At 61.5% G+C, this 20,589-nt stretch overlaps 1 protein-coding gene and 2 long non-coding RNA genes across 8 annotated transcripts in view; 1 reads left to right on the top strand and 2 right to left on the bottom strand.

The window, feature by feature from the left end:
* Positions 1-1,548: 1,548 nt before the first annotated feature.
* LOC147575123 (uncharacterized) lies at positions 1,549-3,050 on the bottom strand. Its single transcript, XR_015243162.1, has 2 exons — positions 2,850-3,050; positions 1,549-2,324 (listed from the first exon to the last, which is right to left on the bottom strand). It is a non-coding gene; the product is annotated as an uncharacterized LOC147575123 (long non-coding RNA).
* Positions 3,051-5,129: 2,079 nt separating this feature from the next.
* Positions 5,130-20,589, top strand: part of RALGDS (ral guanine nucleotide dissociation stimulator) — a 40,117-nt gene continuing 24,657 nt past the window's right edge. Inside the window, exon 1 of one of the 4 annotated variants that reach the window (XM_086684407.1) lies at positions 5,130-5,265. In XM_086684407.1, the coding sequence (XP_086540533.1) occupies positions 5,230-5,265 (36 nt within the window). In that variant the 5' untranslated portion in view covers positions 5,130-5,229. Of the gene's footprint in view, positions 5,266-13,172; positions 13,628-14,755; positions 14,952-20,589 lie in introns of those variants that run through there. The other 3 variants (XM_086684406.1, XM_086684403.1, XM_086684404.1) reach the window with 3 other exon arrangements.
* On the bottom strand, positions 15,100-20,568 carry LOC147575122 (uncharacterized). 3 transcript variants are annotated; one of them, XR_015243164.1, is made up of 4 exons: positions 20,214-20,567; positions 18,849-18,994; positions 17,962-18,110; positions 15,100-17,299 (listed from the first exon to the last, which is right to left on the bottom strand). It is a non-coding gene; the product is annotated as an uncharacterized LOC147575122 (long non-coding RNA). The 3 variants fall into 3 exon arrangements; XR_015243165.1 differs by having other exon boundaries at positions 20,237-20,567; XR_015243166.1 differs by lacking the exon at positions 15,100-17,299 and having other exon boundaries at positions 17,868-18,110; positions 20,214-20,568.

Here is a 20,589-nt window from a genome sequence, read left to right as displayed (position 1 = left end):
CCCCTGCCCCAAGATGCTCCTGGTCCTGGGAAAATGCTTTCTCCTCCCTCAAGGTCCTTCTGAGCGGAGCAGCCTGGGGGCTTGGAGGACCGAGGACCTGGGTGGGCAGCACGTGGCCGAGCATGGACCCTGGTGTGGGGACCGAGGTCAAGACCCTCCTTGTCGGAGCCCCGGGGCCTCATTAGGAAGGGCTTCCAGAGGTAGTGGCCTGACTGGGGTGAGGAAGCCTTAGGAGTGAACGGGGCACCGGGACGGGAGAGGTGGAACGGGGGACAAGGGAGGCTTCTGAAGTCCTCACATCGCCCCTGGAGCCCGCAGGTCCTGCCCCTGTGCCCCTCTAGGGCCAGGGAGGGCTGCTGCCTTGACTACACCCAAACAAAGGTGTGTGTTTTGTTTTCTGGTTTCCCTGCCTGGGGCTGTCATGCCGGTGCTGACCACCAGGGGGCAGGCTGTGTCCGCTGTGCTCAGTGAAGCCTCTGGAGAGGGAAGGGAAGCTCAAGGGTCATGCTGGGCGTCCCCTGCCCCCAACCCAACATGTACCTCTTACTATTAGTCTGCATGTGCACAGCGTGAGCTGCTCAGAGGCAGGTAGGGACTCTGAGATCCTCTCTGGACGCATTCAGCCCCTGTGCCTCTCACCCTAAGCAGGGGCTGTTGGGCCCGGGGGCCAGAGTCAAAGGTCCCGTGAGGTCCCAGCCCTCCAGGAGCTCACAGCCCAGAGGGGGAGGTGGGTCAAGGCACAAGAGCGAATCCGTGTGAAAGGAAAGACCAACACTGTCGGGAAATGAAGCAGGGTGAAGGAGGGCGGCCAGGGGCCCCTGGCCTGTGAGACCTCCAGGGTGGCCCTGATGCTGGGACCCAGAAGGACAAGAGGAGCCAGTCCCGCACACGTCTGCAAGCAGTGTGCTGCGGGGACGAGCAAAGCTGCAGAGACTCGGAGGCACAGAGGGTTTGTCCGGAGAGGAGCTGAGGAGGAGCCAGTGTGGCCGGAGAGAGCTCGGGAGGGAGGAGGGCGGGCCCAGCCCCCAGCCTGGAGGATGGGCTGTTGTCTGTGCTGGGGGACGCATTCACCTTACTTGGACCACCTCACACTTTCTGTACCAGTCTCCCGGCTCGGCTCGGCTCGGCTGGGAGTCTCAGCCCCAGGATCATCCAGGAGACCAGGGCTGTAGGCTCAGCTGAGGCTCGACTGGGGCAGGGTCTGCCTCCAAGACCGCGACCATGCACATGCTCTTGGCAGGATTCAGCTGGGCAACGGGTGTGGGCAGAGAGATATTCCAGAAGGAAGTGTCCTGTGGTCAGGATTGATTCAAGGCAGGGAGGCTGAAGGTGAGGGTGATAATTGGGGCCTCTGTCTATTGTGTGCTCACATGCACTCTGTCCTCGCTGCCTAGGTCACCTCCTGCATTGCCATCAGGTTCCTGGGGCTCTGCCCGGGACACTGGCTTGCCTGCACTTGGCTAGGGTAGCAGCGGTGGGAAATGCTCCTGGGTGAGGGGTGATATTCACTTTTTGTTGCCACTGTCACAAAGGACCACAAGCTGGGTGGCTCAAAACAACAGAAATGTATTCTCTGTCAGTTCTGAAGGCCAGAAGTCCAGAATCAGCAGGACTTTGAGTGGGCAGTTCCGTGCTCTGTCTGAAAGCTCTAGGAGGAGATCCTTCCTACCTCTTCCAGCTTCTGGTGGCTCCAGCAAGCTGTAGTGTTCCTCGACTCAGGGATGCTTTGCTCCGAACCCTGCGTCCATTTCACACGGCCTTCTCTGCGTGTCTCTGTCCGGTTATCCCCTGCTTGTGTAAGGACACCGGTCGTTTGATTAGGGCCCACCCAGATCCGGCGTGCCCTCATCTTAACTTGATGACATAGGCAAAGACCCTCTTTCCAAGTAAGGTTTATGCACAGGTGCTGGGTTAGGACTTCAGCATAGCTTCTTGGGGACACGGTTCAACCCACAACAAGGGGCGCTGGAGTGATTCTCCCTCCCCCTCTGAAGGTCAGGTGCCCACGGGGATAGGGGGCACAGTTGGTGTCTGCGGAGGTCTCGGGGACTCTGCCCCCAGTTTGTGGGTGTGAGGGGAGCCTGAGGGTGTGCTGTCACCAACAGCAGGTGGCGCTGTGACCTTCTTACTGCCGCCCTAGCAGGGCTCGGAGGCTTGGATTGGCGCTAGAGCAGACAAAGATCTCACCTCTCAGTTGCGAGGAGACAACACTCAACTGTAAACACCAGAAGCACATTTCAGGGGTGACACGTACCATCAAAATCAAACAAGGTGGGGCCACGGGATGGTGAGCCGGGGACATCTTGGACAGGAGGCCAGGGAACCTAGCAGGAACAGGCCTTCCGATGTCAAGAGTCTGTGCTTCCTCCTACACCTGCGAGTTGAGCCGGCCCTTCCCAGCCATTTTTCAAGGGCCCTGCAGCTATGATTACGCTCTGTGGTTTCTGGGCAGCTCCCCCGTTACCGTTACCGAAGGGCAGGGTAGCTGTGTCTGAGGAGCACGCAGAAGGCAGCCGTCTGGATGGGTGGGCTGTCGAGATTGAGGGGTCCCTGTCCCCAGAGACCCTGCCCAAAGGGTCCCCCCACTGCTCACCTGCTGGGGTTCTGCCCTGTCCTCATACAAACCGGAGAGGGCCATCTGGGGCTGAGGAACAGGGGCCCTGGACTCCCCACGGGCGAGTAGGCTCCTAGGGGCATCAGTGAAATGAAGCAAAGTGCCCAGGGTGGCCTGGCCCCAGAAGAGAGGCCATTTCTTACTGTGGCCCCCTGGGCACTTCTGGGTCCCACAAGGCTCAAGTCGCCAGCCCTCGACAGTGGGTCATTCGCTGATTTCTACAAGAGTTACTTACCCAAGGGCCTCTGAGCATCGTGCCTGGGCTTCACTGTGGGAGGATGAGACCGTAGAGAAGAAATACAGGAAAAGGGGTGTAGGACCGACCGCAGATCCTGGGAGAAGGCATTGGGACCCCGGGGACCTGCACACCAGCCATTGGACTGTGCTCTGCAGAATAACCCCCGGACCGTCCCACACTGCTGCCGGGTGGTGTGGACGCCACCCCCTGACACACACATCCCCCTCCCCCCCCCCCCCCCACCGCCCTGGCCCTGGCCTTGGCCTGCACTGTCTCATTGTATCCACAAGATAGGTACCACAGCCATCTTCATTTACAGCAGGGGAAACTAAGGCACTGGAAGGTGAACGGGCTCCCCGACTAGGTAGTGGCAGGGCTGGTGGGGACGTGTCCCTGCGCGCAGACACGCCTGGGAGGGGCTGGGCGTAGGTGCTGGGACCAAATTCCTTGCAATTACAATAAGCTTCCGAAGTCTGGGCTGGGCAGGCCCCAAGGTGATGGTTAACAGTGGGAGTGGAGACATAAACAGAGTTAATGAGCCCCTTCCTCCTCCTCAGCCCCCACGCCCCCTCCCCTCGCTCTAATGAAGGCCTTGGGCTCTGGGCTCTGCGTTTTCTCGGAGTTCTGGGTGTTTGATGCTCAGATTCTTCACTTAGGGTCACTGCCGGCTGTGTCTCCGTGGGGGCTGGGGAATGAGCTTAGGGAGCCTGGATATCTCCCTCCAGGGCGGCCAAGCCAGGGTGAGGAGGTGGAAAAGAGAGGGCATCCCCCTAAAAATGACAAGCCCCAGAAGGAGGGAGAGTTCCCATGGTAACCTAGAGGGGTTGCTTGGCAACTACAGGCCCCCAAAATACTTGCCTGCGGGAAGGCTCAGGGCTGGGGCTTTCCAATGGCCTGTGTGTAGACGCTAGCTGTGGAGTCTGGTCCACCCCGCCCCCGCCCAGCAGCCCCCACCCTGGATCCTGCCTGAGGGAAACCCTGGTCTGTTCCTCCCTCCCTGTAGCTCCACCCTGCCAGCCGGCCACCCTGTATCAGGCCGGTCCCCTAGCAACAGAGGCTATTTCCTGGATACCTGAGTGACAGTTGATGGTGGCACGACGTCAGAAAATGTAGGGTCAGAGAGCGCCGTAGATGGGGCCAGGCGCCAGCCAGAGTAAGGGGAGCTGGGCTTGGTGCCCTGTACTTTGTACCCACTGCAGCCACGAGTGACCTGGGCCTGGGGACAGGGTGGTGCAGCGGCAGGGAGGTGTGGCTGGGAGGGTGGGGTGGGTAGAGCCCCTGGAATAGGGGGCTGTGGTTCTGGTCTGAGCCAGCTGAGACTAGCTTTGTGACCTTGGCAGGTCCCATCTCACCAGCCTCAGTTTCCCCATCTGTGGCCCCATCTTCCCCTGTGCCTGTGTGTTCACCATTCAGCGCACGAACACTGCCCTGTAAATCATGTCATCTACTGGGGCTTTGGGGGTGGGGCAGGGAGGGGCCTCTGGGCTTGCTCATCGGCTGGCCTGATTCCATCAGGGTGCTGGGGGGAGGCAGGCGGCCTCACGGTTAAGGCCATTGGCTTTGGAAATGGAACCTGTGTCTATATCCCAGCACAATGCTTGTTACTGAATGTCCTAGAATGGGCACCAAACCTCTTGCTTTTCCTCCAGCTTTGAGCAAAATATGGGAATGGAAGGAGGTCTGGCCCTGCGGGCTGTTAGGGGCTGCTTTCCCTCGTGGGTGCTGACCCTGTACTATCAGTGAGCGCACCGGCCGGGGCTGTGTCCAGCAGGGAGGGCGCAAAGCCCTGGAGCCCCTGCCATGCCTTGGGATGGAGGAGAGAGGGCCTCCGAGGGCCAGACTGCCCTGGGGTGGGTCGTAGATTTTGGAGCTGGGAAGGTCGTGAAGCCCAGGTGCCCCCTGGGGAGGGCGGTGATGGGTGGTCTCGTCGGTGAGGGGTCCTGGGTGCCCTCAGGGAGCCTGGATTCTAGTCTGACCTCGACCATTCAAGTCATTCTGTGACCTTCGACTATAATCCCACCCTCTGAGCCCCCCTGGCCTCCCAAAGGGGAGGGGGCGTGCCCACCTCTGGCGTTGGGAGGCGGCGTGGTGGCCTCCTCTGCCAGCGCCCGGCACGCACGTTCGGCGCGGGGGCGGAGGCGGCGGCTCCCGCGCCTCCCGCGCCTCCCGCGCCTCTGCCCGCTGTGCCCCGCCGCCCCTCACTCGTGCGCGGCGGGAGGAGGGGGCGGGGCGAGGGCGGCGCAGACAATGGCCCGGGCCCGGGTGGCGACGACGGTGCCCGGAGCGGGGCGGGACGCTGCGAGCCGGGCGCCCGGCGACCGCGGGCGGCGCGCTCCAGCCCTCGGCCCCAGGCGGGGTGCGGCCCCTGCCCGCGTTCATGCTGGTGGTCCCGCCGAGCGTGCGGGCGGACGAGGTGAGCCCCAGCCCCGCGGGCTGCCGGGGGAGGAGGGGCAGGGGCCGCAAGGTGGCCGGAGCCCAGAGGCCGGAGCGCTGCCCCGCCCCCACGACTGAGGCGGGCGCGCTCCACCTCGGCTTTTCCCCCCCCCCCCCCCTCCCTTTTCTAGGTTGGGATCCGGAGTGGGCTCCCTTGGGGAAGGCACAAGGCATCTTCTCTGGACCCCGGCCTGAGGTTCCAAGTGTGCCCACCTGCCCTGTGGGTCCGCGCTGGGGTAGGGAGGGCGTGGCCCGGGCCAGTGAGGGGCTGAGGCCAGAAACCTGCCCCGCCCCCTCCTCCCCTCCCTTCTTGAGATCTGGGCGAGCGGGCGCAGGCCTTCCTTCCAGGAGCTCCTTTCCCTGTAACCATGCGGGTCAAAACTGGGCGGGGGAGCGTGTGTGGGGAGGACCGGAGCGTGCGGGCCCTGGGGGCTGCCGCCACCCGAACTGAATCTCTCGGCCTGATTCTTGCTGCAGCCACTGCGGCTGGGCCGAGGCGGGAGCATAAGGAGCCCGGCCCTGGTCATCTCTGTCCCCTGGTCATCTCTGTCCCCTGGTCATCTCTGTCCCCTGGTCATCTCTGTCCCCTGGTTATCATCTCTGTCCCCTGGTCATCTCTGTCCCCTGGTCATCTCTGTCCCCTGGTCATCTCTGTCCGCTGGTCATCTCTGTCCCCTGGTTATCTCTGTCCCCTGGTCATCTCTGTCCCCTGGTCATCTCTGTCCCCTGGTCATCTCTGTCCCCTGGTTATCATCTCTGTCCCCTGGTCATCTCTGTCCCCTGGTCATCTCTGTCCCCTGGTCATCTCTGTCCCCTGGTTATCTCTGTCCGCTGCTCTCAGCACGCGAGGTCAAGTCTGTCTGGAGGTCAACGGGGAGAGAGAAGTCTGGGAAGGCCGTGGCTGGGGCTTGCTGGATCCCCGGCAGGTACTTTCCTTGACTCCTCTGTGCCTTGGCTGCCTCACCTGTGGATGTCAAGGTGTGTGAATGTGCCTGGGGAAGCAGGTACTGGCACCAGTAAGCCCTCCGTAGGTGACAGGAAAGGTCTCTTCCAAGGAAGGCAGATGGCGTGGGGGCCAGAGGGTGAGCCCCACCTGGATCGCCTTCCTCCCTGAGGCCAGAGTTCTAGGTCCCCGCCCTGCCCCCCGCCCCCCCCCCCCCCCCGCGGGGTGTGCTGAGCAGGAAGTTGCCCGGGGGTGCCCTTTGGCCCTCTAGTTGATAGGGTTGAAAAGGGTGAGGCAGTCCGCCTGGCCTGAGGCCCTGGGCGGCCCGAGAGGTGACAGCTGTGGGCTCCCAAAAGAGGGGAGCAGAAAGGTAGGCAGGCAGTGCCCCGTGTGGACAGGCTGAGCTGCCCCCGCCTGCCCCCCCTCGCTGCAGCAGGGGACAGTGGTTCTCCATTATGTCAAGGAATCTTCTTCGCAGCCACGTGGGGCCGGGAGACCCTTGTGCAGCACACGGGGCTCCTTCCCTTCTCCCCAAGCCAGAAGCAGGTGCGGGGTGGGCCCCGAGGGCACACGCTCAGGGTCTGGGGACACCAGGTGGCCGTCACTGGCTGGCAGATGCGTGGGGGCTTCTGGGGTTGTCTGTGCGGTCCTGCACCTGCGCGTGGGAGCGTGGGTGCGCGTGACTTGGGAGGAGCCCCATGCCTTTGGGTGCCGGCACATTTGAGTGCATCTGTATCCACGTGCCTCGTCGTGTGTCCCCGGTGTGCACGACAAGCCCAGCGGTGGCTGAGTGAGCACGTGTGTGAGGGGGCTCGTGTGAGGGGGCTCGTGTGGAAACACGACTGGTTACGGGGGTGCATGTGCGGCCCGAGTTCACGCGTGTGTTTGTGCATCCGCGTGCGCACGCGCGTGTGTGGTTGCATCTTGCATTTTCAAGGCGCCAGCCCCCCCAGGTCTTGACCATGAGGAACCCCGAGTGTTCCTACCCCCTCAACTTCTCAGTGTCCGTTTCTCATGGTTTTTGTTTGTTTGTTTGTTTTAAGTTTATTTTGAGAGACAGAGAGGAAAGGGGGAGAGAATCCCAAGCAGGCTCAGTGCTACCAGCGCAGAGCCCGATACTGGGCTCGGTCTCACCAACTTTGAGACCATGACCTGAGCTGAAATCAAGAGTCGGACGCTTAACCGACTGAGCCACCAGGCGCCCCACGTGCCTCATCTGTTAAAGGGGTTAATAAATGTACAAAAGCTTACAAGGCTGGGTGGCTTTAAAGGACTCAGCCCTGTGCCCGGCGCACAGAGCCGCTCTGTTGCCTGCTGGCGGCCGGAGATCTGCACCGCTCTTGGCGGGTGCCCGGCAGGGGGGGGTCCACACGGTGCCTTGCAGAGCTCAGCACATATCCCATGTACGAGCAGGTGGAGGCAGGGAGGAGAGGCCCTGGAACCTTGCCAAGGAGGAGAAACCAAGGAAGGAGCCAAGTCCTGAGACTGGCAGAGGGACCGTGGGTGGCAGGAGGAGGCTGGGACACAGGCTGTGTCTCCGAAGCTGTCAGCCCCAAGGCCCTGGGAACCCAAGGCATTGCCCCCATCCTCTCCTGCCCCCTCCGCACCTGGGGAAACTTCCTTGCCGGAAGACTGTCGGAAAGGCACCAGCACACCCCCCCCCCCCCCGCACCTCCCGGCAGCCAGCTGGAGCCCCAGGTCCCTTCCAGAGGCCAGGGCAGCTCAGGAGGCCCCCCTCTGAAAGGGTAGCCCTGCTTCCCAGGCCCTGGGCCCCCGCATGCAGACAGCAGGCGGGTGGCAGCACCGGGCACACAGTGTCCCTGGCACGGCGGGCACCCTCCTCACCACAACGGCCCGTTTGTCCCAACTCCCCTGGCCCTGAGGCCCCAAGTGACCAGGCCCTGCTGGGCACAGCGGCCTGACTGTGGGCTCCGCTCCCCCCACCCACCCAACCTTTAGCAAGCCCTGCCTGTACTTCAGGGAGAGGCTCCTTAGCGCAGGCCAAACCTCTACTTACCCGATCAGCGGAGACCCATTCCCCAGGAATTGCGGAAGGAGAAACAAACCCCAGGTTGAACCAGAGCTGAGCCGACTGCCTGCCTCCCCGCCCTGACACCCCACGGCAGGCTGGCTTCTGGGAACCTCCTGGCTCCTGCTTCCCAGAAAGCCTGGCTCGCCTCCAGCCTCGCTCTCCGGAAGGCGCTGTCATGACAGGCTGGCAGAGAGGGCCTTGCCCTTCCTGTGCTCTTTGGCATCCCTCGGGCTCCTCTCCAGCCCTGATGGCTCCTCCAGGAAGCTTTTCTGGCGGTCTCCCCACAAGGAACCCTTTGGCCCTGAACCCCGAAGATTTTTCGAGTCCAGGAACTTGAGACTGGAGAGACTGGGTGGACCATCCAGGTGTTGGTTGAGAGCCCACCGTGTGCCTGGAGCTGCCCTAGGCATTGGTACGTCAGCGGGGACAGAGTCCCTGCCCTTCCCAGGGCTTACGCCCCTTCCAGTGTTCAAAAGAGGGAAGAACTGAAAACACGTGGGACGCCCAGGGGTGGCGTGTGCATACGTGAGTGGCATGGCCACCCACCTACCTGTTGGCAGTTACGAGAAAGCACCACGGGCCAGGCATCCTTCTGGGCACTTGGGTATGAAGAGCTGGGAGCCCGGGGGCCGGGTGGGAGAGGGGGTGTGAAGCCACCCCACAGTGGATGAATTGTTCTGTGAGTCTTCCCCCACAGGGTACTTCCTGGCTCCCCCACCCTATCAAAGGCTGCGGCGACGCTCCACCCCTCTTAACCCTCTTCTGGTTTTGCTTCTCCAGCACACCCACCCCCCAACGCCGTATTTTACTTCTTGTACCCCCGACCAGAAGGTGACTTTGACCCGTTTGGTTCCCTCGTGTGTTTTTGGCACTTGCCCGTGGCCTGGTCCCTCCCTGGCAGGTGCCCTGTAGACTCCCCAGGGCGGGTCTGCGATGAGGTCCTCGAAACGACTGCTGGTCCTCGGGGACGTGGGGTGGAGTGAACCTGTTTGGAGATTTTTACGGCAGCTGGACTCTGCTAGGAGGACTTTCTGTGGCATCTTATGAAGTATCAGTTGTCCCTGACTTGGCACGTCCCGGGCCACCTTGGGGTAATGTTGTTTTGACCACGGGGCCTACGCCAGGCCCTCTTCCCAAGCGCCCCCATCCGTTGGAGACAGAAGCCGTCTCCTTGTGTAGGGCCGGACAAGTCTCAGCAAGTGACAGGCTGCGGGTTTGAACCTGGATTCCGTCTACCCAGGGCCCCCAGCTCGTGGCTGCCACTCTGATCCTTAAAGTTAGATGTTGGGCTCGTTGGCAAGACGGGCACGAGGAGCAGGCCCAGAGGGGCAGGGGGCTGTGTCCTCGGCTGCCGTGAGAGGGGGTCTTGTGGTCCCCTTGGCGGGGCTGGAGCCTGCCGGGCATGAAGCCAGCAGCAGCAGCTGGGGCAGGGCCCGGATTCTCGGATCCTCAGCTTCTTGGCAACCTGGGTGACTCAGTGGGCCGGTATAAAGGGCCGGCAGGCAGGCAGGCAGCCAGCACAGGGGAGTCCTGGGCGGGTGAGTCAGCAGCTGGAGAGGTCCAGGGACCTACCTCCCTACCGCCGGGTTACTGTTCTGCGTGGGGCGGGGCTGAGCCTCGGCTGCCGAAGTAACGAGCCCCTCCTCGCCGCTCTGCCCCACCGTTCCAGGGGGTCCCCGGGTCTCCCCAGCCCGGAGCAGAGGAAAGGGCTGCCCCATTTGCGTCCATGGCCTTCCTCGGGCCCCTTTCTATAAAGGAGGGGGGGTCCTCTGCTCACAGAAGGGCACCAGGAGAACAGTACCAGCCTCAAAGCCAGACTGCCGTGTGACTGCGAATCCGATGGGTCTCCAAGCTTCTGTCCCCGAGCCCACCTGTAAATCTGCTTCACCTATGGGGACGTGTTATATCCACAGCGGCACATCGGTGAATGGTAGAAACATCTAGGGCGGCGGGTCATTGAGTCCAGCTTACACACTGGGTGGGGGGGCAGAGGGGCGGGAGAAACTGAAGTCAGAATCCCGAGCTGGGCCTCGTACAGGGAACAGACCACCCACCTGTGACAGGGACCCGGCGGCCCCACGTGTGGTCTTTGACCCGGCACAGAGCGGAGGAACTTGAGCTGCCTTGGGGGCCAGACAGGCCAGGGTATGTACCTGGCCTTGGTAGTGACCCACTGTGCATCCCTGGGCAAGTTGTTTGCCCTCTCTGGGCCTTGATCTTAGTTTTACGGCAGAGATGATCACCGCGGCTGCGTCTGTTTCGCAGATGCTGCGTGGAAAAGTCCTCTGTCCCCAGAGAGGAGGGAGGAGGGACAAAGGCGGAGCCAGGCTGGGCCCTGGGGGCCCAGGAGGCATCAGGAGCCGCTCCGGCCTCCAAGGCTTCTAAGTGCAGGCCAGCTTTTGCCTTTGGCTGCAGGGCGGCAGCGTTTGCAGTGTCCCGGGCCAGGGGCCTCTCTCAGAGCTGAAGAGGGAGGGGAAGCCAGAGGAGATGCACCCTGGTTCTGAGCCCTGTTCCTGGCTCCGAAGGCTGGTCCCTCACACGCAAGGCTGCAGCGTCACCTGACCTAGCAGTCTGGCAATGGCTCTGACCTAGCAATTTGGCAGTGACCGTGTGATGATGGGGCTGCAGGTTCCCGGAGATGAGGGGCAGGGGAACTGGGCTGTCCCGCGCCCCCAGCAGGACCCCGAGTCGGGTCAGGAGGCTGCCGAAAGAGGAGCCAAAGCCGGCCAGGCCTCTCCTATCTGCTTCCTGGACAGGATGTTGTGCCGAGTAAACAACTTCGAGAAGAGTCACGGCTCGCTCGGGCTCTGAGTCACAGCTCCTAGCGACAGCCACACATGTTTATAAACAATGTGCTTTGCACCCACCAGGGCCTGCCCCCCAGGAGCCCGCCAAGCGTGAGAGGAACCCCCCCAGATGTGGGATGTAGCAGGGGCCCACCCAGGAGTCCCTCCCCCGCCAAAGGGCTTAGGTCTGGGTGGCGGGGAGCGTCGGCGCGTCTGTGCATGCATGTGTGCTCGGGAGTGGGGTTTTGCTGCGTCTGGGCTTGTGTGTGGCCGGCCAGGTGCGTCAACCCAGAGCCATCTGGTGTGGTGGGCAGAGCACAGGACTGTTGGCAGGTCACGTGACCTCGGGTCCTGGGACGAGCATCTCAGGGCTGGCGTGAGTGTCCCCGGGTGCCGAGTTCACGCAGAGCTCCGTGCACAGTGGGCGTGCATAGGAAATGCTTGCGTGCGCCTCAGTCCTCAGGAGGCCCAGCCCCCGAAGGTGGCAAAGGGGTGGGGGTGCAGGTGAAGTGCCCCTGACTGTCCCCAGCCCCCAGAGCCCTGGCTCTCCGCAGCCGGTCTTTCGTTCCAGGCAGTGACAGTGATATGGCGCACCATGTGGTGACACCAGACTGGCAGGGAACAAAGGCGCCTCTGCTCTCCCCCTCCCGGGTGGGAGGAGGGGTGGATGCGCTGCCCCTCCCCTCCCCTAACCCCGCCTTCCCGGGGCTCCCGTGTTTTCCTTGCCTGCAGCTGGTCTCCCCAGCCTGGGCCTTCCCGGTGAGCCCTGTCCTGGCGGCCTGGTTCCAAAGGCAGTAGCCCGAGATGTCCGGGGGGGGTCGCTGGAGAAGATCACGGGGACCCTTGTGTGACACTCAGGAACGACGGAAGGGAGATGTGGTGCCTTGCAAGGGGCCTGGTACCTGGAAGGGCTCGGGAGATGCTCGTGGAATCAGAGGCATTAAGACACAGATGCACCTAAGGGGCAGCCTGTACCCCCGTGGTTCCCACCACCCACCCCCACTTCCTCCAAGGGCCTCTTGAAGCTCTCCCCCGCCCCCAAACACGTTCGCCCAGTCGGAAGCACTTTCCCCTCCACTGACTCCTTCCACAGCACCGGGATGAGGAGGCCAGGTCTCGGGAAAGGCACTCCCCACCCCCTCAGTTCAGCTAAGGCCCCCAAAGGCTCAGGAGAGCTCGCCGGGATGCATGGAGGACAGCCAGGCCGCATCAGGCAACGCCCGAGGTCCCACAGCCAGGCAGCCGGCAGCACGGGGGGCCGAGCGGCCGAGGTTCTGAACAGCCTGCGCACCCCAGGGCTGTCTGCCCCCTGGAGCTCTACTGACTCCCGGGGGCCTGGCGCCTCCACCGGCGCTCCGGGCCTCTTTGCTGCTTGTAGACAGCAGACGTTCCTGGGTTATCCACTGGGATCCAGTTGTGGGGCCCATGCTAGCACCGGACAGACCCCAGATTGCCATTTGGAGCTGGCCCTCGGAGATGGGAGCCAGGCAACAGCACCCGCCAACATCCCTTGGGTGTCTATCATGAGCCCGGCACGGGAGCAGGCTTACGACTGTGGGAGAGGATCAGAATGCACATACCTTGGGTGCCGGCCAGCAGCAGGCCCCTGCTGAGGTCTTGCCAATCCTCAGATGAGGAAACTGAGGCAGTAAGTGACGCTACGTCACTGGCCCAGGGTCTCAGCACTGGCTGATTCAGAGCCCCATTGCCTGTGCCGTTTCTCAAAGGTCACGGTGGGCACGAGGGTGGCACGGGAGGCAGGTTCCACCTGGGACTTCCAGCTCTGTTTCTCCGATGCCCGCCCAGCCCCCCACTCCTGGATGCCCACCTCCCCAGGGATTCCTATTTTTTTTAAATGTTTATTGTTTTTGAGAGAGAGAGAGACAGAGCGCAAGCAGGGGCGGGGCAGTGAGAAGAGGGGAGACACAGAATTGGAAGCAGGCTCCAGGCTCTGAGCTGTCAGCACGGAGCCCGACGTGAGGCTCGAACTCACCAACCGTGAGATCATGACCCTAGCCGAAGTGGGACACGTTAACGACTGAGCCACCCAGGCGGCCCAACGGATTCCTAACTTGTGCTCGCAGGGATTCTTTTGCGCATGAAAGAAACTTTCCTCTGGAGCCCAGCAATGAGAATTCGAGGCCAAGAGGTGCAAGGGGGCCAGGGGTTGGGAGGGTTCAAGTGTGAAAACCTCTGTGTCTGCCCCTCCCACCCCCACCTCCACGACAGATCAGGAAACTGAGGCTCAAAGAGAAGAGGAACAGGCAGGTCCCACAGGGAGGCAGTGCCAGGCGGGGACAGGAACCAGGTCTCAGCCCCTGGGCTTCGAGCAGCCTGCTCAGCCGGGTCCCCTGCGCCTCACAAAGCCACCGGAAGAGGATGTGAAACTCAGGCAGAGTGAGTGCTGGTGTGGCTCTGTGTCAGGGCAGCATACTGGGCCCCCGCCACCCCACCACAGCCAGGGGCCCCGATGTGCGTGCAGACCGGCTCCAGAGACCCTGCGCAGCCCTCTCTGCTCCCAGCCCCTGTCAGCCCCCTTGCAGCCAGGGGCAGGACGTCCATCCGGCCAGGGGCCTGCAGGGTAAGGAAGCAGCCCCGCCTCTCAACCTCTCTCTTTGCCCTGGGACCTCTGGGTTTGGGGATCCGGGCTCTGAGCACTGATGGAAGGAGCGTCTGTGGGCTCTGCAGAGCTTCAGACAGACACAAGTCCTGAATTCTCCCTGTGAGATTTCGGGCAAGCCCCTGCTCCCCCCGGGCCTCGGTTTCCCCATTCGTCAGATGGGTGTATTGGACTCGTTCAGTGCTTTCCGATGGCTGGTTTGCAGCAAAATGAGAAAAGTGGGCACAGGGTTGTGCGCTTTTCTTAAAGCCAAATGCACTCGTTTAATAACTGCCCTCTTTTCTGATGGTGTCTCCTAGTTATTTTTGGTGGCATCTTTTTTGGAACGATGGTATTTTTTTTTTTTTTTTTTTTTTTGTACGCTACTTGACAAAGTAAATACTTGTCAACCCTCGGTTCGTCTTGCAGTTTAAAATGAAGTCTTGTAGGGAGCGCCTGGGTGGTTCAGTTGGTTGAGCGACTGACTTCGGTTCAGGTCATGATCTCGTGGTTCCTGAGTTCGAGCCCCGGCGCGTCGGGCTCTGTGCTGACAGCTTGGAGCCTGGAGCCTGCTTCGGATTCTGTCTCCCTCTCTCTCTGCCCCTCCCCTGCTCACGCTCTCTCTCTCTTTTTCTCTCTCAAAAATAAATAAACATTAAAGTGAAGTCTTGTATCTGGGGGCCACAGCCGAGGAGCTTGAGGGCAGGGTGCAGGGAAGCTTCAGGAATGGGGCGGTGGCTTTGAGTAAGTGAGGATGTCCTGTGCTCCCTCCAACGCCGCCTGGCCAGGCTCACACCTGCCTGGTGGCCCCGCTGGCTGAGCCCTGTTTTGATCTCGGTGACTTATACCTGCCACTGTTGTAACTCTGGGGAATGGGGATGGGGCCTTGGGGTGGGTTTTGGAGGGGACGGCGGGGCCCAGCCTGGAGGGGCCGATCTGGCTGGAGCTGCTCACACAGCCTCGGCTGGCCCACGGCCTGGGACAAGCGGGAATTCCTGGCCCTGCCCATCATGGGAGCAGGTATGACAGCCACGCAGGTGACACCAGGCCTAGGCACTCGGGTGCTAGACTCCACCGGGGCAGCCAGGCAGACTGGCAGAGGGCCTCCTTGGGAGCCCAGCCCCTGCCTGGCTCCCGTGCCGCCATGGCCCGGGAAGCCAGGCCCGCTGCGCCCAGGGTGCGGAAGGGCTGGGTGTTCTTTGCCTGTGTCTCTGTGGTGACTGCCAGGCGCTGGGCCATCGCCCGCCTCGCCACGCTCCGAAGCCCCGCACCTTGGCCGACACCTGTGCCAGCTCCAGCCACCGAGGTGAGTCTCCAGGGCAACCGGGGCCGCCGCCAGGGAGGCCGGGTGGGTCACGGCCAGGGCCCGCCGCCCCTCCCTCAGAACTGGTTGAAGGAGTCTGGCCGGAAGCCAGCGGGCATCGCCATCCGTGTCTGAGAGGAGGGGGCCCCCCCAGGCCGGCCTGTCCCCCAACCCCCTGCCTGGGCGGCCGCTGCCGGGGAGCCGTGCGTCCAGCGTCTCCTGTTCCTGTTGTGCTTCTCAGATTACCAAGGGCTCCTGGGCATTGTTTTATCATCCGCTCTCCTGAGGGCCCGGTGGTGGCGTTATTATTATCACCCCATCCTACTGATGGAGAAACTGAGGCCGGGAAGGTGCAGAGCAGGGGCGAGCACAACTCTAGGCTCCAGATCTCAAGAGAGAGTCTCCCAGACCTACGGGGCTCCCCCTCGGCCGTGTGTGCGCGGGCTCTGCGAGGGTCAGGACCCGGCCTCCGACTCCGTTTCCTTTCCCAGGGCTCCCCTCTCTGTGATTCTCCGTGTTTCGGCCTCCCCTGCGGTCTCTGTCTGCATTTCCATCTACTTGTGTCTCTTTCTGCCTCTTCCTCCTTCCTTCCTTCACCTCCAGCCGTCGCAGGGTGGCTGGGTGGCCTTCAGAAGTGTCAGGGGTCAGCGACCCCTGGGGTGGTGGGCCCCAAACTCTCCAGGAGTGGGGGACCGTTGTCAGAGTGGCCCCTGGCTCCCACCGGTGTGGGTGCTGTTTATCAGGGTGAGCCGGCTGCCCTGTGCTCCTCTGAGTGACCCCCCTCCCCCCGACACCCTGGGAGTCAGTGTCAGGAGCGGCGAGAGCCCACTTCCTGGGGAGGCCCGGGAGGCCCCACAGCAAGCTCCAGGCTGGTCTGGAACCCTCGGCCTGCCCCTCCTGGGCCGTTTCCGTGGCTCCAGGCGATGATGTATTTTGTTCTAGTTGCCCCGGGACAGTAACGCCCTGTGAGGTCAGAGACTGGGGGTGACAGTGATATCACACCCCTCCACCCAGGATGGTCTCCGGGAGGTTTGGATGCTTCATTTTCCGCCTCCTGACCAACCCGGAGCTCGGCCTCCAGCCTGTGGGAAACCCCCTCCCCCTGAGGAGGAGGAGGAGGACTTGGAGGACGAGAAGGAGGCCCCTGGAGGTTCCCAGGAACCCAGTGACGGAGGAGGTGGGCCTAAGCCTACGCTCTTAGCCCAGGTGTGTCACCTCCTGCCAAGGTGCGTGCTCACCCGCCCACAGAGGGCCAACCCGGGAGCCAGGCAGGCCAGGAATAGTGACGTTGATGTCGGGAAATGACCCAGGAGCCTGGCCAGGCTACACCCTCTTCGTGTCCTCCTCAGGCTCTAAATATAGACCGCAAAACACAGGTGGTCACCTGCTCAGAAAGAGGTGAAAGGTCTTCTTCCACTGAGGGCCGGCCCAAATCTGGGTACCTGGCTGCTATTTCTCACTAGGCCACCAGCGCCCTCTGTGGCCTTGGCTGAGCCCACGTTGGAGGCGGTGACGGGCAAGGCCTGCGTGGCCGCCTGGACGTGGCCTGGAGCCCAATTCTCGCGCCGAGACCTCCCCAGAGCTGCAGCTAGGCCCCAACCCCGTTCCCCGAGACCCTGTGCAGGGGCAGGGCCGGGTCTCAATGTGAACGACCACCGGAGCAGCACTGATGAATCCCCTTCCGTGTACAGGGAGGGCAAGGGGTGGGCAGTGGGTAGGAAGCAGGGCCAGGTGGCTGGCAGGGGATGGCTTGAGGTGCCGGGGACGTAGCGGTCCTGTGTGAGCCTGGCTTGCCCCGAGGGCAGCGGGGGCACTTTTGAAGGGTCAAGACCAGCGGGAAGGAAAAAGTGCCCCAGAGATTTGGCCTCTGGACCCCTCTCCCTTCGACTGGGGGCGGCTGGCTGTCCAGGGGTTCTCCAAGCCAGGGAGCGATGGAAGGCCCGGTGGGGTCTGTGGCAAACCCACAAGCACAGGGCCTGCCCAAAGGGGACAGCTGCCCGCCAGCCCCCACCCAGCCTCCGGTTGCCCAGGAACACAGACCCCATGTGGCCAGATTGTCTGAAGTTACGGGAGAAGCCAGAACTGCGGATTTTCATATGAAATCACCTGACCTTTTACTGTCGGCTCAAAAATGTAAAAATACTTTGCAAGCCAAACAAAACACACGTGTGGGCCGATGTGGCCTGCCTCCAGCCCCTGACTGCCAGTTCTTTGCCCGTCTTGTAAGCTTCCTCTGCGGGGAGCATCCTGGCGGTGGAACGGTCTGAACAGCATACGGTTGTTCTGGGGGCTGATTGTGACCCCCGGGGAAGGGCAGGTGCACTCCCCAGGGAAAGGTTGGGAAGCTGGGACTGCAGGAGGTGGGGTGAGCTGCAAGCGGGATGAGGGATGAAAGGAGGGCCCCGATTCTAACACCCCCCCACCCCCGCTTTCTACAGTGCTCTTTCTGTTTCTCCCAGCAGACCCTCCAAGGGCAGGGGTTATAACCTTGGTCTTTACCCACCCAAGGTCACTGGGCTGCCATGAGCCCCATGTGCGCAGTATGACTCAGTTTCCCAGCCGCCCACTGCCGTGGCCCCCAAAGTGAGGCCCTAGGCGCATGCATTGAGGGTGAGTCTCAAACTCTGTCCTTTTTCTTTTTAACTTTTACGATGGCAGATTCCAAACAGACACAAAAATGGAGAAAGTGCATAAACACATCCCCAGCTCTAACAACTCCAGGCAGGGACTCTCTTGTTTCCGCTCACCACCCCCGTGCCCTACCGTCCCCCGCAGCAGACAAGGCTTGTGCAAATCCCGGGCATGTCATTCTATCCGTAAAAATCCCAGTATGTTACTCTAATAGCAACTGCAATACCGTGATCGCACCCAGAAAATGATACGGAATATCATCAAATATCCAACAGGGTTCACGTAATCTCAGTGGTCCCTTAGGTTTTGTTTTTGTTTTTTTTTTTATAATAGTTGCCCTACTAAACAAAACCCACATGTTGCATTCGGTGATGTCTCTTACCTTTCTTTTAATCTGTGGTTTTCCCATTACTTTTTCCCCCGAAATGCATTTGTTGAAGAAACTGGGTGGTTTGTCCCGTCGAGATTCCCACAGTCTGGAGTTTGTGGATTGCATCCTCAAGGGCTGTGTTTAACGTGGTCCCCTGTCCCCTGTAATTCCCCAAAACGGTTGTTACACACACAAGCCTGGTTGGATGCGTGTTTAGTTTTTGCCAGGAACACTTTGTGGATGGCTCTGTTCTTCTATCAGGCAGCACCTCCCCGCTTTGGGGCTGCCCCTGCCCTGGTAAGGTCCCCGCTTTGGGGCAGGATTAGGAAGGGAGGCGCGTCGGGGCTCAGGAGAGGGTCTTGCATGCGGGAGGTGCGCCGTGACTCGCGGCCCCCGTCACTGACCGTGTGGGGCAGAGTCTCTGGCCCGTTTGACTCGGGGGCACCAAGCACCTCTGTGAGGTGCTTCACCTGTGCTGTCTCATTAGTTATGCCCCCTTTGCAGGGGAGAAAACTGCGTTGCAGGGGAGGTGATTTGCCCACAGGTAAAGGAGTCACTTAGGAAGAGAAAAGTGGAGCTGGGCTTCAAACCCAGGTATTTCAGCGTCTGAACCTGTCCTGTGCTACACCAGCACCCTGGGAGCTAAGGCGTGTGTGCACGTGCCTGTGTTCACACTCATGTGCGTGCAGCTGGAGCAGTGGGCAGGTTGGCCAGGACCCCTGAGGGGAGCCCCAAAGTGGGGGTGAACAAGGCAGGGAAGGGGACTTTGTAAAAACAGACAGATGTGAACCAGAGAGATTGGTCGAGTGAAGCGCACCCCCCCCATCCCCCCCTCCAGCCGTGCTGGGGGCAGGTGGTATCGGGATGGAATCCCCCCCCCCCTCACCTCTCCAACCTACCTGGGCCCCAACCCCAGCACCTGGACCTTCAAGGTTGGAGACGTGCTGGGAGCAGGTGGAATCCCCCAACCCCCTTGAGTCACTTGGCCTGCACGGGCCCCTTTCCAGCTGTAAAATGGGCTTGAGCTCGCTTTCCAGGACCCTCCCTGGGAGAAGGAGATAGAGAGCAGAGAGATAAGTGAGGGCAGGCCCCTGCTGGATTAGCCCGGAATTCCCAGCAGCGCCTTGAGAGCGTGGCCCCAGGGGAAGGAGTGGGAAGAGGAGTTGCTAGTCAGAGGGCAGGGGCCAGTGAGCAGGTCACCCTTCTGTTGCTCTTTGAGGCCCTCCTTCCTCTAAATGCGCACCACCCACCTCTCGCCCTCCCTGGTGGCAGAGCCCAGAAGCTTCCTAAACAGCCTCCTAGGGATCTCCACCCCAAACTAAATCTACCCATCTTGCTTTATTTATTTTTAACTTAAAAAAATTTTTAAATTTATTTAGAGAGAGAGGGCGCGCGCGCGCAAGCGTGCATGCGCGCAGGGGAGGGGCAAGGGGGGGCGGAGAGACTCTAGCAGACTCTGCTCAATCAGTGCACAGAGCCCCATGTGGGGCTCCAACTCACGAAACCGTCAGATCGGAACCTGAGCTGAAAGTAACAGTCGGGCACTTAACCGAATGAGCCACCCGGGAGCCCGGGTGTATGTTTGTTTGTTTGTTTCTGAGAGAGGGAGACAGAATCCCAAGCAGGCTTCATGCTGTCAGCACAGAGCCAGATGCGGGGCTCAAACCCACGAGCCATGAGATCATGACCTGAGCTGAAATAGAGTCGGATGCCTAACCGACTCAGCCACCCAGGTGCCCCAGTTCTGCACGGCTGTAATCGACGTTTCCATAAATAAGCTTGTATTGACAGAGACCCACGTCCCTCCCCCTGATTGCTTCCTTCGGGTGAATTCCTACTAGTGTATCACTGAATCAAAGGGCATGAGCATTTTTTTTTTTTAATACCCTTCATAGAAACTGCCGGATGGTTTTCTGCCAGTCCTTGTCGAGGCCTTGCTTCAGGGTTGGACGGTGTTCAAGCTGCCGTGTGGGTGGGGCATGCCGGGGGCCCCACTATCCGTGGATAGCTGAGGCTTGGCACACAGTGGGTACACACGATACGCTTACGGAATGTGCAGTCTGGCCTTCCCTCTCCTCTTACAAATAGAGAAAGCGAGGCCCGGCGGTGGGAGACCGGTTCTGGGGAGGTCGGTAGCATTGCCAGGGCTGACAGGTGACAGTGCAGCAACGGCCCCCGCAAGGACAGGGCTTGTCCCCACACACCACACACACACACACACACACACACACACACACACACACAGTACTGAGGACTTTACGCACGGGTGTACCGGAGGCACAGTTACCATTCCAGGACTCAGGAGCACAGAGCCAGGCGCAGGCAGCGGCTGAGGGCTGTGCAGGACTTCCCCGCTGCGATGCTTCCCGAAGCAGAAACAGGCTCAGAGAGGTTTAGCAATTTGTCCGAGGCCACAGAGCTAGCCTTAACTGGAATTCGTGGGAGGCAGGTCTGACACCAGGGCCTCTCGACCAAGTCTCAACGCCCACACAACGCTGGCACTGCACCAGCGCACGCGCCCACGCAGGGCGCCTAACCGCGGGCCCACGGCACGCACAGCACGTGCACTCCGGGCCACGCTTAGGGCAGGCTCGCGAGGGCGCGCGCGCACACACACACATACACACGCCCCCGGCATCG

Source organism: Puma concolor, chromosome D4 (assembly GCF_028749965.1).
Source record: "Puma concolor isolate L17-30 chromosome D4, mPumCon1.1.hap2, whole genome shotgun sequence".
Taxonomy (NCBI): Eukaryota; Metazoa; Chordata; class Mammalia; order Carnivora; family Felidae; genus Puma; species Puma concolor.
The sequence above is the reverse complement of the archived record's forward strand: the minus strand, read 5'-3'. Positions and strand labels throughout refer to the sequence as shown.